This window comes from Schistocerca cancellata, chromosome 2 (genome assembly GCF_023864275.1).
Source record: "Schistocerca cancellata isolate TAMUIC-IGC-003103 chromosome 2, iqSchCanc2.1, whole genome shotgun sequence".
Taxonomy (NCBI): domain Eukaryota; kingdom Metazoa; phylum Arthropoda; class Insecta; order Orthoptera; family Acrididae; genus Schistocerca; species Schistocerca cancellata.
In genome coordinates, this window is record NC_064627.1 from 204,122,211 (window position 1) to 204,146,637 (window position 24,427).

A 24,427-nucleotide genomic window follows, 5' to 3' on the forward strand; every position below is an offset into this window, starting at 1 on the left:
CTCGAGATGACTGGGTGTTTGTGTTGTCCTCATCATTTCATCATCCAGGAAAGTGGCGAATTGGACTGAGCAAAGATTGGGTAATTGTACGGGCGCTGATAACCACGCAGTTGAGCGCCCCACAAACCAAACATCATCATCATCATCATCATAGTGTCAGTTCCCTCCATCACTACTTCAGACATCAGTCGACTCCATGCCACGTCATGGTGCGGCACTTCTGCGTGCTCGCGGGGGCCCTACACGATATTGTCGGTGTACTAGTTTCTTTGGTTGTTCAGTGTAGGAAGAAGGCTTTCACGACCGGATGACATTGCTGCTGGTAAACCTTTCGGGGACCGAGCGGGGTGGTGCAGTGGTTAGACACTGGACTCGCATTCGGGAGGACGACGGTTCAATCCCGCGTCCGGCAATCCTGATTTAGGTTTTCCGTGATTTCCCTAAATCACTTCAGGCAAATGCCGGGATGGTTCCTCTGAAAGGGCACGGCCGACTTCCTTCCCAATCATTCCCTAATCCGATGAGACCGATGACCACGCTGTCTGGTCTCCTTCCCCAAACCAATCAACCAACCAACCAAACCTTTCGGGGTATAAGGTCGTGGTCCACGAAAGTCCTCTCGTCCTACCATTTCGTCCGGAACTGCGCTGGACATCTTCAGAGGCGTTCCTCCTCTGTTGAGTCTTGTTAACTGACGGGTCAGACGTCTGAGAGCGACATATGTACTGTAGAAAAACGGACGTGGCTGAAGTTACACGTGATAAGCAGTGACGATCCTTGTCAAAGATAAGATTTAACTATCCACTGTCGTCTTGTCAAAGATTAAGAACCGTTTACTATTTCTGCAGAGCTACTGTCTATATGTTGCTAAGTTACATGGTCTCATCTTTCCTATGTAACTATCCCTATGTTTTATATTTCAATGGCTTCTCTACATAGCCATGGATAATAGTTAGTCGTCATAGATAACATTTTTGTTTCACAAAGCTTCACTTAGTGGCTTCCTTGCTGAAGAGCATGCTCTGCTACAACCGAATTGCCTATTTTCCCTAGTTGGCAAAGACTTTCGTGTTCCTTTAGCCGTGTATTTATGCTTCTCTTGGTTGTTCCAATATAGACTTTACAATACGTAGAAGAAATTTTACTTACCACACATACTGACAGAGGATGGCATTTATCCGTCACTGATCGGAGTGCCAGACCTATTTTCTTAATTGGTCTAAAAACCAGTCTAGTGTAATGTTGGTGCAAAGTACTTCAGATTTGATCTGTTACTTTTTTAATAAAAGAGAAAGAGAGAAACTGTAGTCTTCCAAAGTCATTTTTCATGCTGGTCCTTCAGCCCTCTTGTTATTTGGTCGTAGATTTCTGTTCCTTTCCCGAGTAGCCATTTTTCTCTAACCCCTGCCTTGGATATTTTGATTCGGCGTCCAGGTATTTCGGCGTGCGAATCCTTTTGGCTCTATCCATAAGACTTTTAATGTCACCTCTCTTGTCGTGAATGATGATTAGAATGATTATGTAAATATACACTCCTGGAAATGGAAAAAAGAACACATTGACACCGGTGTGTCAGACCCACCATACTTGCTCCGGACACTGCGAGAGGGCTGTACAAGCAATGATCACACGCACGGCACAGCGGACACACCAGGAACCGCGGTGTTGGCCGTCGAATGGCGCTAGCTGCGCAACATTTGTGCACCACCGCCGTCAGCGTCAGCCAGTTTGCCGTGGCATACGGAGCTCCATCGCAGTCTCTAACACTGGTAGCATGCCGCGACAGCGTGGACGTGAACCGTATGTGCAGTTGACGGACTTTGAGCGAGGGCGTATAGTGGGCATGCGGGAGGCCGGGTGGACGTACCGCCGAATTGCTCAAGACGTGGGGCGTGAGGTCTCCACAGTACATCGATGTTGTCGCCAGTGGTCGGCGGAAGGTGCACGTGCCCGTCGACCTGGGACCGGACCGCAGCGACGCACGGATGCACGCCAAGACCGTAGGATCCTACGCAGTGCCGTAGGGGACCGCACCGCCACTTCCCAGCAAATTAGGGACACTGTTGCTCCTGGGGTATCGGCGAGGACCATTCGCAACCGTCTCCATGAAGCTGGGCTACGGTCCCGCACACCGTTAGGCCGTCTTCCGCTCACGCCCCAACATCGTGCAGCCCGCCTCCAGTGGTGTCGCGACAGGCGTGAATGGAGGGACGAATGGAGACGTGTCGTCTTCAGCGATGAGAGTCGCTTCTGCCTTGGTGCCAATGATGGTCGTATGCGTGTTTGGCGCCGTGCAGGTGAGCGCCACAATCAGGACTGCATACGACCGAGGCACACAGGGCCAACACCCGGCATCATGGTGTGGGGAGCGATCTCCTACACTGGCCGTACACCACTGGTGATCGTCGAGGGGACACTGAATAGTGCACGGTACATCCAAACCGTCATCGAACCCATCGTTCTACCATTCCTAGACCGGCAAGGGAACTTGCTGTTCCAACAGGACAATGCACGTCCGCATGTATCCCGTGCCACCCAACGTGCTCTAGAAGGTGTAAGTCAACTACCCTGGCCAGCAAGATCTCCGGATCTGTCCCCCATTGAGCATGTTTGGGACTGGATGAAGCGTCGTCTCACGCGGTCTGCACGTCCAGCACGAACGCTGGTCCAACTGAGGCGCCAGGTGGAAATGGCATGGCAAGCCGTTCCACAGGACTACATCCAGCATCTCTACGATCGTCTCCATGGGAGAATAGCAGCCTGCATTGCTGCGAAAGGTGGATATACACTGTACTAGTGCCGACATTGTGCATGCTCTGTTGCCTGTGTCTATGTGCCTGTGGTTCTGTCAGTGTGATCATGTGATGTATCTGACCCCAGGAATGTGTCAATAAAGTTTCCCCTTCCTGGGACAATGAATTCACGGTGTTCTTATTTCAATTTCCAGGAGTGTATGTGTTCGATACTTTCCGAGAAACCTTATGTTCCAAACTTCCATCGGTCGGTCTCACAACTAAAACATCCAAGAAAGGTATTTTGTTGTCATTTTTTGTTTACTTGGTGAACTGGATTTTTTGATTTATATTATTTAGAGAACCAAAGAATTCGTTCAAAACTTCTGTGCCATGTGAGCAGACCACAAATGTGTCATCCACAGACCAATACCAGCGAAATGGTTTCTTCTTTGCTTTTTCTAAAGACTGACTGTTCGAATTTCGCCATGTAGAAATTAGCTACAGCAGCGCAGTTCTCAACGAAACGTTAGGTATAGAAGAGTTTCGTGGACCACGACTTCACACCTCGAAAGGTTTACCAGTGTCGTAAGTACCAAACAATGTAGAACTATAGTTGCCGTCGGAGCCTGAGGACAGGGACTGTGCCTTTTGGTAACTGCTGGCCGATTCTGAAGGCAAATACTGTGCCCATTGGAGACTGATGGAAGAATGTCTGCGTCCATCGGAACTTAATACCACAGTGACAGTGCACGAAAACTTCACTTCTCCATTCTCCCTAGTGTCCCTGTGGAAAAAACCGCTTCTAGACCTGCATCAGCGTGTGCTGGATGTTCGTCGTTCCGGCGATCTGAACTCTCACGTCTGTTTGGTGGACGCTGCACTTGGGGGCGCTGAGGGGGAACTGACGTAGCTTCTAGCCTGTCGAGTGAACACACGCGGTGCACGGCTGACGCCAGGATGATGATGACGATGAGTATGAAGATTTACATTTACATTTATACTCCGCAAGCCACCCAACGGTGTGTGGCGGAGGGCACTACGTGCCACTGTCATTACCTCCCTTTCCTGTTCCAGTCGCGTATGGTTCGCGGGAAGAACGACTGTCTGAAAGCCTCCGTGCGCGCTCTAATCTCTCTAATTTTACATTCGTGATCTCCTCGGGAGGTATAAGTAGGGGAAGCAATATATTCGATACCTCATCCAGAAACGCACCCTCTCGAAACCTGGCGAGCAAGCTACACCGCAATGCAGAGCGCCTCTCTTGCAGAGTCTGCCACTTGAGTTTGTTAAACATCTCCGTAACGTTATCACGGTTACCAAATAACCCTGTGACGAAACGCGCCGCTCTTCTTTGGATCTTCTCTATCTCCTCCGTCAACCCGATCTGGTACGGATCCCACACTGATGCGCAATACTCAAGTATAGGTCGAACGAGTGTTTTGTAAGCCACCTCCTTTGTTGATGGACTACATTTTCTAAGGACTCTCCCAATGAATCTCAACCTGGCACCCGCCTTACCAACAATTAATTTTATATGATCATTCCACTTCAAATCGTTCCGCACGCATACTCCCAGATATTTTACAGAAGTAACTGCTACCAGTGTTTGTTCTGCTATCATATAATCATACAATAAAGGATCCTTCTTTCTATGTATTCGCAATACATTACATTTGTCTATGTTAAGGGTCAGTTGCAACTCCCTGCACCAAGTGCCTATCCGCTGCAGATCTTCCTGCATTTCGCTACAATTTTCTAATGCTGAAACTTCTCTATATATTACAGCATCATCCGCGAAAAGCCGCATGGAACTTCCGACACTATCTACTAGGTCATTTATACATATTGTAAAAAGCAATGGTCCCATAACACTCCCCTGTGGCACGCCAGAGGTTACTTTAACGTCTGTAGCCGTCTCTCCATTGATAACAACATGCTGTGTTCTGTTTGCTAAAAACTCTTCAATCCAGCCACACAGCTGGTCTGATATTCCGTAGGCTCTTACTTTGTTTCAGGCGACAGTGCGGAACTGTATCGAACGCCTTCCGGAAGTCAAGGAAAATAGCATCTACCTGGGAGCCTGTATCTAATATTTTCTGGGTCTCATGAACAAATAAAGCGAGTTGGGTCTCACACGATCGCTGTTTCCGGAATCCATGTTGATTCCTACATAGTAGATTCTGGGTTTCCAAAAACGACATGATACTCGAGCAAAAAACATGTTCTAAAATTCTACAACAGATCGACGTCAGAGATATAGGTCTATAGTTTTGCGCATCTGCTCGACGGCCCTTCTTGAAGACTGGGACTTGATATTTTGTTTATGGGGCGCTCAACTGAGTGGTTATCAGCGTCCGTACAAATACCCAATCTTCTCATTGTCCAGTACCACCACTTTTCCTGAATTATGATGAAATGATGAAGACAACACAAACATCCAGTCCCTGGGCCTGAGACGAGATGTCTGTCGGCCCTGTGACTTGATGCAAGTGATACCTTCCTGTTCATAGCGGAATCAGGGTTAAGGCTCGGGCATTATTGGGCAAAGTGTCAATGGTGGAGGTCCGTGGTTACATTGTTGATCCGGCCTTTTTGCACTGTAAATTCCGCATGAGTTCTCTGAGTTATCTGTTTGGTAGGTGGTATTACAATATGGTGCGGGATGGTTTCAAGTAGTGCAGTATATGTCCTCAGTTCACGGCTTGTAGAAAATAAACTAACGTTAATTCACAGTAAGACTCAGTTTTTACAGTTTCTAAGACACAATTCAACAAAACCTGACTTTTTAATCTCACAGAACGGGCATATGATTAGTGAAACTGAACAGTTCAAATTTCTAGGTGTTCTGATAGATAGTAAGCTGTCGTGGAAAACCCACGTTCAGTATCTTGTTCAAAGATGTAATACTGCCATTTTCACTATTCGAACGGTATCAAAAGTGACTGATACTTCGACACGTAAATTAGTCTACTTTGCTTATTTTCATTCACTTATGTCGTATGGTATTATGTTTTGGGGTAACTCTTCCCATTCTAGAAGGATATTTTTGGCTCAGAAACGGGCGGTTCGGGCAACAAGTGGTGTGAGTTCACGAACCTCTTGTCGACCTCTGTTCACCAGTCTGGGTATTTTGACATTGGCCTCTCAATATGTATATTCCTTATTGTCGTTTCTTGTTACCAATATTAGTTTATTTCCAAGAATAAGCAGCTTTCAGTCGGTTAATACTCGGCAGAAAGCAAACCTCCATTTGGATCGGACTTCCTTAACTCTTGTCCAAAAAGGTGTGCAGTATACTGCTGCATCCATTTTCAATAAGCTGTCACTCGAATTCAAAAATCTTAGCAGTAATCCACGCACTTTCAAATCGAAACTGAAGAGTTTCCTCATGGTTCTGTCGAGGAGTTCCGTGAAAAATTAAGCTGATTCTTATTGTATTGCTGATAGCGTTTACTTAAACTTATAGACTGACTTTTTTCAAGTTATATCTGTTATTAATTTTATGATTACTTTTATGATTTAGAGAAAATCTCTCATAGTGATAAAGAGGTGCTATAGCGTGTGCAGCGACCAAGACCGGAGTTCTGTGAAAGCCCTTGGACAGCAGCCGCTACAAGTTAAATGCGGACCTCGTGTGGTGGGTCATACACAAGGTGAATGGGTGCGGAATGAGGTCAGGGTTGTCCGAGTCTGATGCCACGTGCCAGCACGGAGTGCGACCTACGTCAGTTGTTCCAGCGTTGTGGCACGCTACTGCTGTCATTCTGTTTGCCTGGGTTGAGGCCAACATCAAGCCGTGGGTCGCTCATTCTCTCGCTCTCTGTTCTCGTTGCTGTGAGTCTCATACTGTGACGTATTGCACTCTTATCGCGGAAAGTGATTACAGATTTTACGTATAAGTGATGGTCGTGCGAGGTTGTATTTGCGATTCTTGTTCATACATGTTTTTCGAACGCCACACGCGCGATAAAAGCGGACGGATACGCCTTTAGCGCCAGTGCCTGTACAAGTACACTACTGGCCATTAAAATTGCTACACCACGAAGATGACGTGCTACAGACACGAAATTTAACCGATAGGAAGAAGATGCTGTGATATGCAAATAATTAGTTTTTCAGAGCAATCACACAAGGTTGGCGCCGGTGGCGACACCTACAACGTGCTGACATGAGGAAAGTTTCCAACCGATTTCTCATACGCAAACGGCAGTTGACCGGCGTTGCCTGGTGAAACGTTGTTGTGATGCCTCGTGTAAGGAGGAGAAATGCGTACCATCACGTTTCCGACTTTGATTAAGGTCGGATTGCAGCCTATCGCGATTGCGGTTTATCGTATCGCGACATTGCTGCTCGCGTTGGTCGAGATCCAATGACTGTTAGCAAAACATGTAATCGGTGGGTTCAGGAGGGTAATACGGAACGCCGTGCTGGATCCCAACGGCCTCGTATACTAGCAGCCGAGATAACAGACATCTTATCCGCATGGCTGTAACGGATCGTGCAGCCACGTCTCGATCCCTGAGTCAACAGATGGGGACGTTTGCACGAAAACAACCATCTGCACGAACAGTTCGACGACGTTTGCAGCAGCGTGGACTATCGGCTCGGAGACCATGGCTCCGGTTACCCTTGACGCTGCATCACAGACAGGAGCGCCTGTGATGGTGTACTCAACGACGAACCTGGGTGCACGAATGGCAAAACGTCATTTTTTCGTATGAATACAGGTTGTGTTTACAGCATCATGATGGTCACATCCGTGTTTGGCGACATCGCGGTGAACGCACATTGGAAGCGTGTATTCGTCATCGCCATACTGGCGTATCACCCGGCGTGATGGTAAGGAGTGCCACTGGTTACACGTCTCGGTCGCCTCTTGTTCGCATTGCCGGCACTTTGAACAGTGGACGTTACATTTCAGATGTGTTACGACCCGTGGCTCTACCCTTCATTCGATCCCTGCAAAACCCTACATTTCAGTAGGATAATGCACGACCGCATGTTGCAGGTCCTGTACGGGCCTTTCTGAATACAGAAAATGTTCGAATGCTGCCCTGGCCAGCACATTCTCCAGATCTCTCACCAATTGAAAACGTCTGGTCAATGGTGGCCGAGCAACTGGCTCGTCACAATAAGCCAGCCACTACTCTTGATGAACTGTGGTATCGTGTTGAAGCTGCATGGGCAACTGTACCTGTACACGCCATCCATCTCTGTCTGACTCAATGCCCAGGCGTATCAAGGCCGTTATTACGGCCAGAGGTGGTTGTTCTGGGTACTGATTTCTCAGGATCTATGCACCCAAATTACTTTAAAATGTAATCACATGTCAGATCTAGTATAATATATTTGTCCAATGAATACATGTTTATCATCTGCATTTCTTCTCGGTGTAGCAATTTTAATGGCCAGTAGTGTATTAAACACTTAATATGTTCTGGCGAAACCAGGAAGTATTTTTGCAGTTTACCATAGTGTGTGCAGAGAAATGATATTTTGTAATTTGTGTTAAAGCACAATCGGTGCGGCCTTTTGATACTGGTTGCCAGTGTTCTGCTTAGTTACATTACAAGTACTATTATAAGGAATTTTCTGGTGCCCAATAGAGCAGCCACTTAGTTCTAAGTTAGATGTGATGCACCACGCTTCCTTAGGCTATTATATTGAATAGTTATCTAGCTCAAGTCATATGTAGGGATATTTAGTGTTGTCAAGGTGGCTTGCTTTAGAATAATGCTATCTTAAGGTGCGCTAAGCTGCGCGGGAAGTAACTAATTTGGGCTGCTGATGCCCTGGCATATAGAAAGCATAGCGCGTAGCGCCATATTGTTAAGGTGGTGCGGTGCACACTGGTTGCCTTGTTGTCTGTTGTGGAGATGGGTGACCAGAGTTCCTGGGGTTGTTCTCGTCCACTAGAATAAACGGGATTAATGATGAATTCACTTGCGTAATTTAAATGTGGAAGTATGTTAACAGGAAATCTCAAGTATCGCCATTAATCATTTAATTTGAACCTGTATTATCACATGAGTAAGGGTTGAGCTTTTGAGTAAAGTAAACGTTTTCAATCACTTTTAAAATTTTTAGTTTTAAACACTAACCTTCAGATTTTAAAGAGCTTTTTTTATACGCTACATGGTTTCTTAATATTGCATTTATGAAATTTCAAATGAAAAGTTCCTTCAGAATACCTTTGATATAAAGTTACCTAATCTTTTGATATTCATCTCAAATTTTGCATTGTCTGTCGTAGTTTAAACAATGATAGCGTTGTACGTGGGCCGTGGTTCTTATACCGATAACAGTTACAGGAATACGTCTGTGAGTGTCGATAGACCGTCAGAGACGAAGCAACTCGTATTCCTGTTGCTCACAAGGCGAGTACACGGTTTGTTTGTTACATATTTTTACGAGCTTCCAACAGGAGCGACTTATTTACAGGTACCTTTGTAGATACTAGAATATTTTTGTAATTTCTTGCTTGTTCGAGTGCTAACTAGGCACAACCACAGCATAGCATACAGTACCGCCGTTGTTATCGACCCTCTTATCGTACAGGCTTTTGTTTGTTTTGGTTAGTGTAACTCAGTGTCAGATACACCGTCAGTGAGAAAGCACTTCGAACTCCTGCTGCTAATAAAATGAGTGCACCATTCGTTTGTTATATATTTTTACGAACTTCAAACAGGAACAACTGCATTAATGGATAGGAACTGTGATTGCCGTGTACAGATGCTAGCTGAGTTGGCGACCCTTCGCTCACAGCTCTAGGTCGCATTGGATTCCATCACACTGCTTGAGGCTGCTGCCAAGGGGCGTTACCGTGGGGGTCAGGTGCGGGGATGGGAGGTATGTCGAGCATTTGCCACGTGTCCCTCGACCGGTCCAATGCTATGGCCGCCCCAGGTACTGCCTGCACTTAGGCTGACCCACCACCTGTGGTCGAGTGGGAGATCATTCAAAAGTTTGGCAGAGCAGTGAAAAACTTTCCAAGGGGCCACTCGTAGGGCATCGCCAGTTCGTTTGACAGACAGGTTTCGGGCGTTACTGTGGCTGACGATGTCTCTAAACCAGATGCAGTCATCCACCCTGTTCCAGAGGAAGTTTCTCGGCCCGCAAGGTCTGGGCATTCACAGAGGGTGGGTTTGCTGGTAGTTGGGAGCTCCAACGTTAGGCACGTAACGGGGCCGCTTAGGAACATGGCTGCCAAGGAGGAGAAGGAAACCAGTGTGCACTCCGTGTGCATACTGGAGGGAGTCATTCAGGATGTGGAAAGGGTGCTTCCGAATGCCATGAAGAATACAGAGTACAGCCAACTGCAGGTGGTGACTCATGCCGGTACCAATGACACGTGTCGCTTTGGATCGGATGAGATTCTCTCTGGCTTCAACCGGCTAGCGGAAATGGTAAAGACTGCCAGCTTCCGAGGTTAAAGCGGAGCTCACGATCTGCAGCATCGTCGATAGAACCGACTGTGGTCCTTTGGTGCAGAGCCGAGTGGAGAGTCTGAATGGAAGGTTCGGGCGGCTCTGTGACCGGGAAGGCGACAGATTCCTTGACCTGCGGCATTGGGTGATGGGTTGCCGGGTTCCGCATAATAGATCATGAGTCCACTACACACAGGAAGCGGCTACTTGAGTAGCGGGGGCAGTGTGGAAGGGACTGGAAGGTTTTTTAGGTTAGAGGGTCTCAGGGAACCACAGAAAGGGCGTCCGTCTAAAAGGGCGCAGGTAAAACACAGTAAGGTAGTTGCAGAAACGATCGGTATTGTAGTTGTAAATTGTCACAGTTTGGGAGAGAACCAGGGTTCCAAGCCCTAATAGAAAGAACTGAAGCTGAAATAGTTATATGTACAGAAAGATGGCTAAAACCGGAAATAAGTTCAGCCGAAATTTTTTCAAACGATTTCAGGAAGGACAGATTAAATACAATTGGTGGTGGAGTATTTACTGCTGTCCGAAGTAGTTTGCCGTGTAGTGAAACTGAAGTAGATAGTTCCTGCGAAATGGTATGGATAGAAGTTATACCTGACAATCGGACTAAACTATTAATTGGATCGTTTTACCGACCCCTCGACTCAGAAGATGTAGTTGCTGAACATTTCAGAGAAACTTGAGTCCCATTTCAAACAGGTACCCCAATCATACAATTATAGACGGTGGCGATTTGAATCTACTTGATACGCTGGAAAAACTATATGTTTAAAGCCAGCATAAGGGAGGATGGCCGTATTATGCACCAAGCACATGGTAATCTCCACACATCTGCACCTGCCATATGAGAACAAATAATGGTCTCTTTGCAAAATTATGTCATCCCAACCCTCGGTCAGAAACCAGCATCAGTCGGATGGGGGAATTGCCGTCCCATGTATAGAGTGCTGTTAACATCAAGAAACAGAAGGCTGCGTTTGGAGTGATGTCAGGACCGGCCAGCACAGATTGCTCACGAGTGGTGCCGCACTGAGATGAGCGATGACTCACGGTTCTACACCTATCTGGATTACAATCATCGGTGGGTATGATGTCAGTCTGGGGAGAGGTCATTTTCTTCCAGTGTTTTGGGCTCAGTGGTGTCACTCCGGGTATCATGAAGTGGGGAGCCATCGGGTATGGCTTCTGCCAGAGATTGAGGGAACTCTGATGGCACAATGGTACATCGCAAACATCCTGCACCCTCATGCGTTACCTCTCATGCAACAGTATCGTGATGCCACTTTTCAACACGGTTATGATCGTCCAGACATGGTAGGTGTGTCTATGAACTGCATGCGTGGTGCTGAGGTACTCCTCTGGCCAACAAGATCCGCAGATCTGTCCCCGATACAGCAGAATCATTTATTCCTGAAACAACGCTTCTCCCAGAAAACAAAAGAAAATCAAAAAAGGCATTGTGTAAGGGATAATCTAGTGAGCAAAGGAGAGCTATGGCATTCTTTCCTTACCTAGTGCTTAGTGAAAATATTGTTACAACTTGTTCGATAACACGAGAGCAATACAAAAGCCTACAGAACTGTTTAAAAGTGATGGAGTAGTGCTGTTTCTAAAATAAAGATTAATAACTTAGAAAACAAAAAGCAGTAAATCGATTTTAATAGACTGTAATGAATTCAGAAACTTTATTTCTTACTTCAGAAAACATTTTAAACTGATAGTGCATTATAGGACCTATTATCCTACACTATCCCAGGTGTTCTTAGTAACAAAAAAGTTACTATTTGTTATGGCTCACAAATTTAATGTTTCTTTAAAGAAAAAGGAAATAATTTTACGGCATTTCTGTTACATTATAAAGTCACACTGTTAGAAATTCAATAAAGAATGAGAGCACATAAAAACAACATATCTTAGTAAAGAGCTTTATTAACATAATTTTAAACCGGCATTTGTTGTGGGTTTAGCTAGTAGTTCACCATAAAAATCACGTTGTTCTGTTGATACATACGACTGAAGTTTCCTTATGCAACTAATTTCTTCTCGTTTAGTCCCATATAGCTCTGTGGATAAGCAGGAGCACATGGCAACAATGTACGGTTGATTATAGAAAGCCTCCCCGCATAATAAATATAAAATTTTGCATTATTTCTCATCGTATTGTTGATATTAACTACATTAATGGAGAGTTTCCTGCATAGAACGCTTCCCACGCACACATTTAGAGCAGAAAAATTACCCCTCCCGGAGGAGCGTCTTTTCTGCACTAAACTGAAATTTTACCTCCTGGCTGTAGGCTACGGATGTATGATAGACGCGTTTTTTCCATATAAAACTGTAGGTATTGCTTCTATAATCACGAAAACGCGAATAATTCACACAGCGTCATAAAGTGGAGAAGCGCTTTTTCTGCAGTAGACGATTGATCATGTGTTTAACAGGCTTGGGCGTTATTGTGTTCCATTCTGTCCCAGTGTCAGTATTCAGTATGTCTAGAACCAGATACAACAGTTGTGGAACAGCTTGCCTCATGAGAGAATAAAGGGGCTTTGTGACGCTCTGTCCAACCGAACAATTGAATCAGCGCATGCATCCAGGCCAGTTCTGTGTAAATATGTAATCACTGAAATAACATCACATACCTCCTCGATCCGTGACGTTTCATTACTTTTCCTTCTCCATCCTAGGACTTCCCCTTTTTTTCTCTTTTTTTTTTTTTTTTTTTTTGGCGAACGATATTTCATAAACTTTTTGCTCACATATGACGTTCGTGTAAATTCAATAACGAAAAACTTTCCAGCCGCTAGAAAATTAATTAACGTCTGCCGGAAGTGCATTTTAATTAACTTTTTATATATTTCTGATCCAAACCCGACCGCGGATTCCAAGATGGCTAGGGCGGCAGATGGGTGAAAACAGTTCAGCTCTTCTACAACACAGATGCCATCTTCATCTTTGTACGTTGAATACTTTGCTAATTAAAGCGATCTCAATGAAATATTAGAATAAACGTCTATTCCGAATCGGATGTGCTAACTTAGTTTCACGCCTCCATGTTCGATGTGTTATTCTCAAGGGTCTGAGCAAAGTATATATGGTAGCCACAAGGCTTTATATATAACCCCGAAAAAAAAAAAACTTCGTCATTAATTTTTGATTGTTTGCAGCTACATGTCTGTAGTCGTGACGCACAACGAAATCCTCGCGCAACAGTAACTACACTGCTGGCCATTAAAATTGCTACACCACGAAGATGACGTGCTACAGACGCGAAATTTAACCTACAGGAAGAAGATGCAAATGACTAGCGTTTCAGAGCATTCACACAAAGTTGGCTCCGGTGGCGACACCTACAACGTGCTGACATGAGGAAACTTTCCAATCTATTTCTTATACACAAACAGCAGTTGACCGGCGTTGCCTGGTGAAACGTTGTTGTGATGCCTCGTGTAAGGAGAAGAAATGCGTACAATCACGTTTCCGACTTTGATAAAGGTCGGATTGTAGCTTAACGCGATTGCGGTTTATTGTATCGCGACATTGCTGCTCGCGTTGGTCGAGATCCAATGTTAGCAGAATATGGAATCGGTGGGTTCCGGAGGGTAACACGGAACGCCGTGCTGGCTCCCAACGGCCTCGTATCATTAGCAGTCGAGATGACAGGCATCTTACCCGCATGGCTATAACGGATCGTGCAGCCACGTCTCAATGCCTGAGTCAACAGATGGGGACGTTTGCAAGACAACAACCATCTGCACGAACAGTTGGACGACGTTTCCAGCAGCATGGACTATCAGCTCGGAGACCATGGCTGGGGTTACCCTTGACGTAGCATCACAGACAGGAGCGCCTGCGATGGTGTACTCAACGACGAACCTAGGTGCACGAATGGCAGAACGTAATTTTTTGGGATGAATACAGGTTTGTGTTTTCAGCATCATGATGGTCGCATTCGTGTTTGGCGACATCGCGGTGTACGCACATTGGAAGCGTGTATTCGTCATCACCATACTGGCGCATCACCCGGCGTGATGGTATGGGTTGCCATTGGTTACACGTCTCGGTCACCTCTTGTTCGCATTGACGGCGCTTTGAACACTGTACGTTACATTTCAGATGTGTTACGACCCGTGGCTCTACCCTTCATGGCAACTTCCACACACAGATTCTACCTTTCATTCGATCCCTGTGAAACCCTACATTTCAGCAGGATAATACGCGACCACATGTTGCAGGTCCTGTACGGGCCTTTCTGGATACAGAAACTGTTCCACTGCTGCCCTGGCCAGCACATTCTCCAGATCTCTCACCAATTGAAAACGTCTGGGCAATGGTGGCCGAGCAACTGGCTCGTCACAATATGCCGGTGACTACTACTGATGAACTGTGGTATCGTGTTGAAGCTGCATGGGCTGCCGTATCTGTATACGCCATCCAAGCTCTGTTTGACTCAATGCCCAGGCGTAGCAAGGCCGTTATTACGGTCAGAGGTGGTTGTTCTGGGTACTGATTTCTCAGGATCTATGCACCCGAATTGCGTGAAAATGTAATCACATATCAGTTCTAGCATAATATATTTGTCCGATGAATACTCGTTTATAATCTGCATTTCTTCTTGGTGTAGCAATTTTAATGGCCAGTAGTGTATTTCTGGGGGGACTTCCGAGTATACGCCACGTCGAGTTGCTGCACTACGACGGCAAATGGAGGTCCGACACGGTATTAGAAGTATTGCATGACTTATCAGGCCAGTGTACTAGGCTTTGTGGAAAGCGTGTAAGAATCAAATTTCCATTACTAAATGTTAATATGCTAACAGTTTCTGTATCAGTAGTCAGACCCGCTGCTGTATCACACACTGTTTAGGACATCCTGAGCGAAGCTGAAACATATCCAGTGTCGTCTCGTGATCAGATCATTTTTTACTAAGAATCGATCAATTGTGCCGGCGCCGAACACAACAAAAATACATAGGTCTACACTGAATAAATGTAGAATGACAAACCCTAATAGGTCGCGTACTGTTTAACTTAATGCTCTGTTACTGTAAGCGGCTGTTTACAAGGGAGCGGGGCACTGTGTTGGTACTAACCTACCTGCCAGTCCTGAGTCCTTGTCGGATAGCCGTATTAATCCACATGTCACAGGGATCGAATGAAGGGTAGAGCCACGGGTCGTAACACATCTGAAATGTAACGTCCACTGTTCAAAGTGCTGTCAATGCGAACAATAGGTGACCGAGACGAGTAACCAATGGCAACCCATACCATCACGCCGGTTGATACGCCAGTATGGCGATGGCGAATACAAGCTTCCAATGTGCGTTCACAGCGACGTCGCCAAACACGGATGCGACCATCATGATGCGCCGGCCGGGGTGGCCGAGCGGTTCTAGGCTCTACAGTCTGGAATCGCGCGACCGCTACGGTCGCAGGTTTGAATCCTGCCTCGGGCATGGATGTGTATGATGTCCTTAGGTTAGTTAGGTTTCAGTAGTTCTAAGTTCTAGGGGACTGATGACCTTAGACGTTAAGTCCCATAGTGCTCAGAGCCATTTTGAACCATCATGATGCTGTAAACAGAACCTAGATTCATCAGAAAAACTGACGTTTTGCCATTCGTGCACCATGGTTCGTCGTTGAGTACACCATTGCAGGCGCTCCTGTCTGTGATGCAGCGTCAAGGGTACCCGCAGCCATTGTCTGCGAGCTGATAGTCCATGCTGCTGCAAACGTCGTCGGACTGTTCGTGCAGATGGTAGTGCGTAGAACCGCTCGGCCACCCCGGCCGGCTGCGGATAAATGCCTGTCATCTCAACTGCTAGTGATTCGAGGACTTTGGGATCCAGTACGGCGATCAGTATTACCCTCCTGAACCCACCCATTCCATATTCTGCTAACAGTCATTGGATCTCGACCAACGCGAGCAGCAATGTCGCGATACGATAAACCGCAATCGCGATAGGCTACAATCCGACCTTTATCAAAGTCGGAAACGTGATGGTACGCATTTCTCCTCCTTACACGAGGCATCACAACAATGTTTCACCAGACAATGCCGGTCAACTGCCGTTTGTGTATGAGAAATCGGTTTTTGAACTTTCCTCATGTCAACACGTTGTAGGTGTCGCCACCGGCGCCAACATTGTGTGAATGCTCTGAAAAGCTAATCATTTGCATATCACAGCATCTTCTTCCTGTCGGTTAAATTTCGCGTCTGTAGCACGTCATCTTCGTGGTGTAGCAGTTTTAATGGCCAGCAGTGTAATATGTATATAGTCTCTATAGCCGTCCGTAATTGAGAAAGTTTCCCGGTGGACTGTTTCGTGCGCGAACTGACCTCTCGATTATGCCGTACAAATATTCGATTGGATTGATATCTGGCAACCTGGGTGGCCAAATCTTTCGCTTGAAAGGTCCAGAATGTTCTTCAAACCAATAGTGAATAATTACGGCCTAGTGACATGATATTGTTGTCTGTTCTCATGAAGTCCATGAATGGTTGCAAATGTAGTAGAACATAACCATTTCCAGTCAATTTTCGGTTCGTCTGGACCAGTGCACCAAGTTCGTTCCGTGTGAACACAGCCCACACCATTATCGAGCCACGACCAACCTGCACAGTGCGTTGTTGACAACTTGAGTCCATGGTTTCGTGGGGTTTGCGCCACACTTGAACCATACCGGCACCTCTTACCAACTGAAATTATGACTCATCTGACCAGGCACACGGTTTTCAAATTGTATACGGTCCAAACGATGTGGTCACGAGCCCAGGAGAGGCGCAGCAGGGGATGTCGTGCTGTTAGCGAAGGCACTCGCGTCGGTCGTCTGCTGACATTGTCTATTGACGCCAGATTTCGCCACACTGTCTTAACAGGTACGTCGGTCATAGGTGCCACATTGATGCCGGCGGCTATTTCACACGCCACTGCTCTCGGTCGTTAAGTGAGACCGTCAGCTGCTGTGTTGTCCTTGGGGAGAGGTGATCCCAGAAATCTTGTATTCTTAGCCCACTCTTGACAATGTGGATCTAGGAATATTGAATCCCCTAACGCTTGACAAGGTGAATCTCGGAATACTGAGTTCATCAACGATTTCCAAAATGAAATGTCCCTGTGTCTAGCTCGAACTACTATTCCGTGCTCAAAGTCTGTTAATTCCCGTCGCTGCGGTCACAACCACGTTGTAAACTTTGTCTAATTAATCATCTGAGTACAAACAGCAGGTTCGCCAAAGCGCTGTTCTTTTGCATGTGTAAGCGATGCTACCGCCTTTTGCATATCGCTGTCCCCTGGCTTTTATCATCTCAGTACATATAGCTTCGTCTTACAGTCAAACAAATTAGTGCGTTTAAATGAAGATCAGCCATCTAGCGAGACCTACCTTGAGTGGGTTGGCGGTGAAAAACGTGACCTGGTGACCTCTCTGGAGCAGAGCTTTGGTTAAAATGTGGAAAGGCTTCTGGTGGCTGATAGATGGCGTCGGGCACACCACCAGAATCTTGGAGCTACTGCACGCTTGACTCATCAGCCAAAGTAGCAGAAGTGTGGTAAGTGCTTTCCCTGCAAAAATGTTACTTACATTTAAATGACACGTCTTAAATTGGTTTTATGAAAACAAGATTGTATAAATATTTGTAGTGTGATAAATTGTGAGAAATGTTGATATAAATGTATGTGACTAAGTTGTAATTGTGTCTAACTATGAGTCTTGCGCACACAATAGACATAGAGAAAACGATTGGTAGAACTCATATTATGACTGTACTTCGATTTCGGTTCAAATGGCTCTGAGCACTATGGGACTTAATATCTGAGGTCATCAGTCCCCTAGAACTTAGAACTGCTTAAGCCTAACTAACCTAAGGACGTCACACACATCCATACCCGACGCAGGATTCGAACCTGCGACCGCAGCGGTCACGCGGTTCCAGACTGAAGCACCTAGAACCGCTCGGTCACACCGGCCGGCTTCTTCGTATTTTCTTCGATTATAGACTTTCCCCGCCAAGTGCATGCAGCGCCTCCAGGCGGTATTCATACTCGCGGTGAGCAGTGATCATAATGTTTTGAATCATCAGTGTACCTCTGTAGTGAGAGGTGAAAGGTGAAAAGAATTACGTTGTGTTTCTTAACCAGGGAGGCAACGGCCTTGCCGCAGTGGATACACCGGTTCCCGTGAGATCACCGAAGAAAAGCGCTGTCGGGCGTGGTCGACACTTGGATCGGTGACCATCCCGGTCGCCATGCACTGTTGCCATTTTTCGGGGTGCACTCTGCCTCGTGATGCCAATTGAGGAGCTACTCGACCGCATAGTAGCGGCTTTGGTCAAGAATACCATCATAACGACCGGGAGAGCGGTGTGCTGACCCCACGCCCTTCCTATCCGCATCCTCTTTGAGGATGACACGGCGGTCGGATGGTCCCGGTAGACCACTCGTGGCCTGAAGATGGAATGTCTTCTTAACCAGAGACTTTGGAGTTTTATGGAAACTATCATAACTGAGATGGCCTCATCTGTCACATGTATGAGCAGTCGCAACACACAAACGTATGAGCAGCGATTTTCGTTGCCTTTAGAAGCTAGTGAATCCTTTTAAAACCACGTTTTTGAACTAGTAAAACTGCTCCGGGACCTTGTAAGGATGTATACTAAAATGCATAATTTTTTTCTAAAACAGTAAATAGTTTAATAGAAAAAAATTGTTTCTCCTGCATTGTTTCTGTAAAAAACTGAAAAGGCGGCCTTCTTAAAACCCGAGCTAAAAAGTCAGATCCTGGAGTGAGTTCTCGGATTTGTCACAAGTGTACAAAAATTATTTTTGATGGAGAGCGGTTTCGCGATCGAACAAAAATCCAGATAAACATCCTATATCAGTATCACAAACATGAGCCACAGCTGTATTTCATTTTGCAATCAAGTACTGTTTCAGATAACCATGAGCGTATAGGAATATTGACAGTGAAATTCCCCTCGCCAAGCATTAGGCAATTTGTAAAACAAGTTTCTCTAGTTCAGTCACAACGCAGTCAACAATAATACGCGTTTCTTTGTTCCTGTTATGTAACGCTGTGCATAGTGGAGTGAATGTTCGACGCTGGTTATCTTTTATTGCTGTACTCTGCAAAAACATTCACACGACCTATCCATGATTACACCCTACGGTTGGATAGAATATTTCATGTATTTGTAATGATTCATTTATTGCGCTAAATTAATGGGTCCAGTATTAGGTTTTGCAGAGCAGGAAAGTTAGACAACTCCTGGTACGCATAAAATTATACAGACAAGAATGACCTAACGTGATTACACACATAAAAAATGATGAAGGACGTTTGAACATTTTCTTGGCCTAGTTTGTGCAGGTTAGACTCAAATTGCTTGGTCTCGTCACTGTGAATGTTTCTACGAGCATGTAGTGGTTCGTCCTCTAGTTTCATTGTCGTTTCTCAGAACAATGAACGTCGTGCACTAATTTTCGTGTTATAATCGTTTATTCTATTTATGGAGTACATATAGGACAGACCAAGGTATTCTTGATGTCGAAACAAAACAAAAGAAGCTAATTGTTTAAAATACCGCCAACGGCTAAATTGTCAGAGACGGAGCTCAAATTCAAACACGAAAAGATGAAAGAGAAAATCGGTCACGTCCCTCACAGAGGAATGACCCACCACTCTCCCCTCCCCCCCCCCCCACCCCTTATTTTCCATCATTTGCCGTAACGAGGTGGGCAAACCACGAAACGTGAATCAGTGTGGCTGGGGGAAGATATAAACTCTGCCCCTGCAGAGCGCTCGTCCAGTGTCGCAAACATGAACAATCCCCTGCGTCAACAACGGGTAGAAACATTAAGTTAGCTAGTTTTCTTCTTCAATATTTCCAGTGTTTCGTTCTCAGAACTACAACACACGCATTTAATACAGGTATACAAACGAATAAAGTTTAAACTTTTCACAGAAAACGCACGCAGATTTTACTCCATATGGATAACAGACGTTTGTGGTCTGAAACGACATCCAGCCACCGTAACAAAATAACATTAGCGACGAAACTGTGAATGGGTAACGGACTATTATAGACAGACCGTCACAAGTGGGAGGCACAGTCAACACAGTCAAGGAAACGAATAAGAGTAACGTGAGAGGACTTCTTGAAATGAAAAAGCAAATTCAAGACAATAACACGCATTCAAGACACACAAAATTTCGAGACATTACTGTACAACATAATTTCCTTTCTTTCGTTTGTCAGTTTTTTAAGTGCTGAATTTTCAAGTATCTCAATACATGTCAATACTACGTAGACATAACAAGTAGTATCACCTGTTAGTGAAGAAAATGCTTTTATTTTATCTGTGTGAAATTGTAATTTTATTTCTTATTGTTTTTGTGATACTAAATTCACAGTTTTGTCGATAACGTTATTATGATACGGTGCCTGGATGTCGTTTCAGACCAAAAACGTCTGTTATCCATATGGAGTAAAATCTGCGTGCGCTTTCTGTGAAAAGTTTAAACTTTATTCCTTTGTATACCTTTATTAAATGCGTGTGTTGTATTTCTGAGACTGAAACACTGGAAATATTGAAGAAGAAGACTAGCTAACTTAATGTTTCTACCCATTGTTGATGCAGAGGATTGTTCATGGTTGCGACACTGGACAAGTGCTCTGCAGGAGCGGGCTTAAATAACATTCAGTCAGTAGAGTGTGTTACATAAAATAAAATATATGTGTAAACATTTTTATTACATTTGAAGGAGAGCTCTACTGGATAGGCCAAAGAAATATCTGTTTTTGGAAGAGAGTCGAACAGTTGACATCTGTTGCTGACGAGACAATGCACGTATAAATGTGCAGTTATGGTATGCGAAGAAAAACATGTGGCTTCGTATATCTGTGCTGGCGGTGCACTGAGATGATGGAGGAAGATTTTTGCCGCCATTGATTATTTAACACAAAATGGCCACGGAGACACTGAAAGAGAGAGACAAAGAGAAAGATATCAATCTTCTAATAGTCATGATATCTATGGTGTCACCGCCAGACACCACACTTGCTAGGTGGTAGCCTTTAAATCGGCCGCGGTCCGTTAGTATATGTCGGACCCACGTGTCACCACTATCAGTGATTGCAGACCGAGCGCCGCCACACGGCAGGTCTAGAGAGACTTCCTAGCACTCGCCCCAGTGGTACAACCGACTTTGCTAGCGATGGTTCACTGACAAAATACGCTCTCATTTGCTGAGACGATAGTTAGCATAGCCTTCAGCTACGTCATTTGCTATGACCTAGCAAGGCGCCATTACCAGTTACTATTGAGATTATGAATAATGTACCATCAAGAGCGATGTTCACCATTTATGGATTAAAGTTAAGTATTCCAGCAGCTACGTACGTTTTTTGCTAAAGTCTAATTTCCTTGTCCTGTTCCAGACCTCACGCCAGTCTGCGTGAGCTAAAACGCGTGCCTTTCGGCTTCCTCTAATATTACGGTGTTGGTCTCCTGCCAACCCACAACATTTGGCGACGAGGCCACACCGCATTCGTAACTATACTGCCCTGATTTACTTGTGTAATGGCTTCGCCACCATCTCCAGATGTACTGTCCGAATTTTATCGCTTACAGAATCAGCAGACGCAGGCCTTACTGCATGCCCTTGGACAGCTTGTCCAGGGTCAACGTGCAATGCAAAACGATGCGGATGCCGCCACTCCATTGCTAATGCAGCCACAACAGGCAGTTGCACCAACTTTTCGTCCTCTTGATGCTGTACTGGAAAGCTGGACGGAGTGGTCACGCCAATATGGATTCCATCTCGCCGCCTACAGAATTCAAGGTAATGTGCGGCGTCCTTTTTTATTATCTTCCGTCGGGGTGACCACGTACCCTGTGATAGTCAAATTATTTCCCCGACGCGACGTAGAAACTCTGTCCTACGACGAAATTTTGTCTGCATTAGATGCATATTTCAAAGAATCAGTCAATGTAGTTGCGAAATGGTATACCTTCTTTTGTACAAAACGTACGGCAGGTCAGACTAATCGGGAGTGGGTTGCAACCTTGCAAGGCCTTACTAGGGATTGTGCTTTTGAGTGTCAATGTGGACTCCCTTATTCAGATACTATGGTGCGTGATGCAATTGCACAGAACGTCTCTGATGTTCATATACAGGAACAGATTTTGAAACTAGTCAATCCCTCCCTTCAACAAGTGATGGACATATTGGATCGGCAGGACCTTGACTTTGCTCGGGAATCATTTGAAACTTCTCCACCAGTGTGTCAGGTTAACTGGCCCGCCGGGAGAACTGCACGGAATAGTAAACAGTCCTCGCGCCCGACCGCGCCGCTGCCGCCTGGCTCTCAGCCACGTGTACCGCGCCGACAAGCAAATGCAGTGCTAAAATCATGCCCGCAGTGTGCTACTAGACATTCGCGTGAGAATTGCGCATCACGCCAAGCTATTTGCTTTTTCTGTAATAAAAAAGGACATGTTCAAAGTGTTTGCCAGAAAAAGCTTAGATCGGAAGCTCACAACCATTCCAGGCCCTTTGCTTCACACCGGAATCGGAATCAAACCAAGGATACACAGGCTTGTGACACTTCGCCCATGGAAATTCATATAGTTCATGCCACTCCGCCCAGTGCCACTCTCTCTAACAGTGACTGTGTTTGTCCCACACATAGTGTGCGTCCACATCGCAGGAACTCCCGTCAAGTCGCAAGTGTTTTTGTACCAGTGTCAGTTCACGCTGCACCAGACAATCGCTCTTGTCGTCAGCAGGACAATAAACTTTTTGTGGACTTGAACATTAACGGCAAAGTGATACCATTCCAGCTTGATACCAGGGCTGCATTTTCACTGATCAATCAAGACACTTACAAACTGCTGGGCACACCTCCGTTGCATGCCGCAAATGTTAAGTACCTATTTAGTTCACGTGATCCCTGTGTTAGGACAGTGCAGCCTTCTTGCAACATACAAGGGACAAACAAAACTTGTGTCATTTTACGTCCTTCGTTCTTCTTCTGCAGTGAACTTGTTTGGTTTCGATTTACAGGGCTATTACAAATGACTGAAGCGATTTCACAGCTCTACAATAACTTTATTATTTGAGATATTTTCACAATGCTTTGCACACACATACAAAAACTCAAAGAGTTTTTTTAGGCATTCACAAATGTTCGATATGTGCCCCTATAGTGATTCGTCAGACATCAAGCCGATAATCAAGTTCCTCTCACACTCGGCGCAGCATGTCCCCATCAATGAGTTCGAAAGCATTGTTGATGCGAGCTCGCAGTTCTGGCACCTTTCTTGGTAGAGAAGGTTTAAACACTGAATCTTTCACATCACTATGCATGAAACTTGCCCGCATGCGTTCAACCGTTTCTTCGCTCACTGCAGGCCGACCCGTTGATTTCCCCTTACAGAGGCATCCAGAAGCTTTAAACTGCGCATACCATCGCCGAATGGAGTTAGCAGTTGGTGGATCTTTGTTGAACTTCGCCCTGAAGTGTCGTTGCACTGTTATGACTGACTGATGTGAGTGCGTTTCAAGCACGACATACGCTTTCTCGGCTCCTGTCGCCATTTTGTCTCACTGCGTTCTCGAGCGCTCTGGCGGCAGAAACCTGAAGTGCGGCTTCAGTCGAACAAAACTTTATGAGTTTTTCTACGTATCCGTAGTACGTCGTGACCATATGTCAACGAATGGAGCTACAGTGAATTTATGAAATCGCTTCAATCATTTGTAATAGCCCTGTATTTCAGTTGTTTAACTTGTCTATAGTAAATCAGGTCCTATCAGTGAACCAGACTCTGCCTTCAGACAGTGTTTCTCGTCTTTGTGAAGAATTTGCAGACATTTTTGCACCGGGCCTCGGTTGCGCTAAGAACTATAAAGCACATTTGGACCTGAAAGTAAACGCGCAAACGAAATTTTTCAGAGCACACAATGTTCCCCACGCATTGTGTGATGAGGTCGCGAAAACATTACAAGATTTGGAATCTCAAGGTGTAATTGAACGTGTACTGGCTTCTCTCTGGGCATCACCCTTAGTAACTTTGCCAAAACATTTGGGAAAATTGAGACTTTGTGTGGACTTCAAGGCAACAGTGAATCCACAACTAGTGACTGCAACTTTTCCTTTACCCCGCCCGGAAGATCTTTTTCACAAATTGTGCCTGGGTAAATATTTTTCGAAGTTGGACCTAGCAGATGCGTACTTGCAAATACCGGTGGACGAAGA

General features: G+C 45.5%; 1 protein-coding gene across 1 annotated transcript in view; it reads right to left on the reverse strand.

Annotated features, from left to right (window-relative positions):
- The window catches only part of LOC126161531 (UDP-glucosyltransferase 2-like), a 95,562-nt gene that overhangs the window by 65,355 nt on the left and 5,780 nt on the right, over nt 1-24,427 (reverse strand). The window contains exon 2 of the mRNA XM_049917451.1: nt 17,554-17,732. Within this exon, the coding sequence (XP_049773408.1) occupies nt 17,554-17,732 (179 nt within the window). The remainder of the gene's footprint in view (nt 1-17,553; nt 17,733-24,427) is intronic.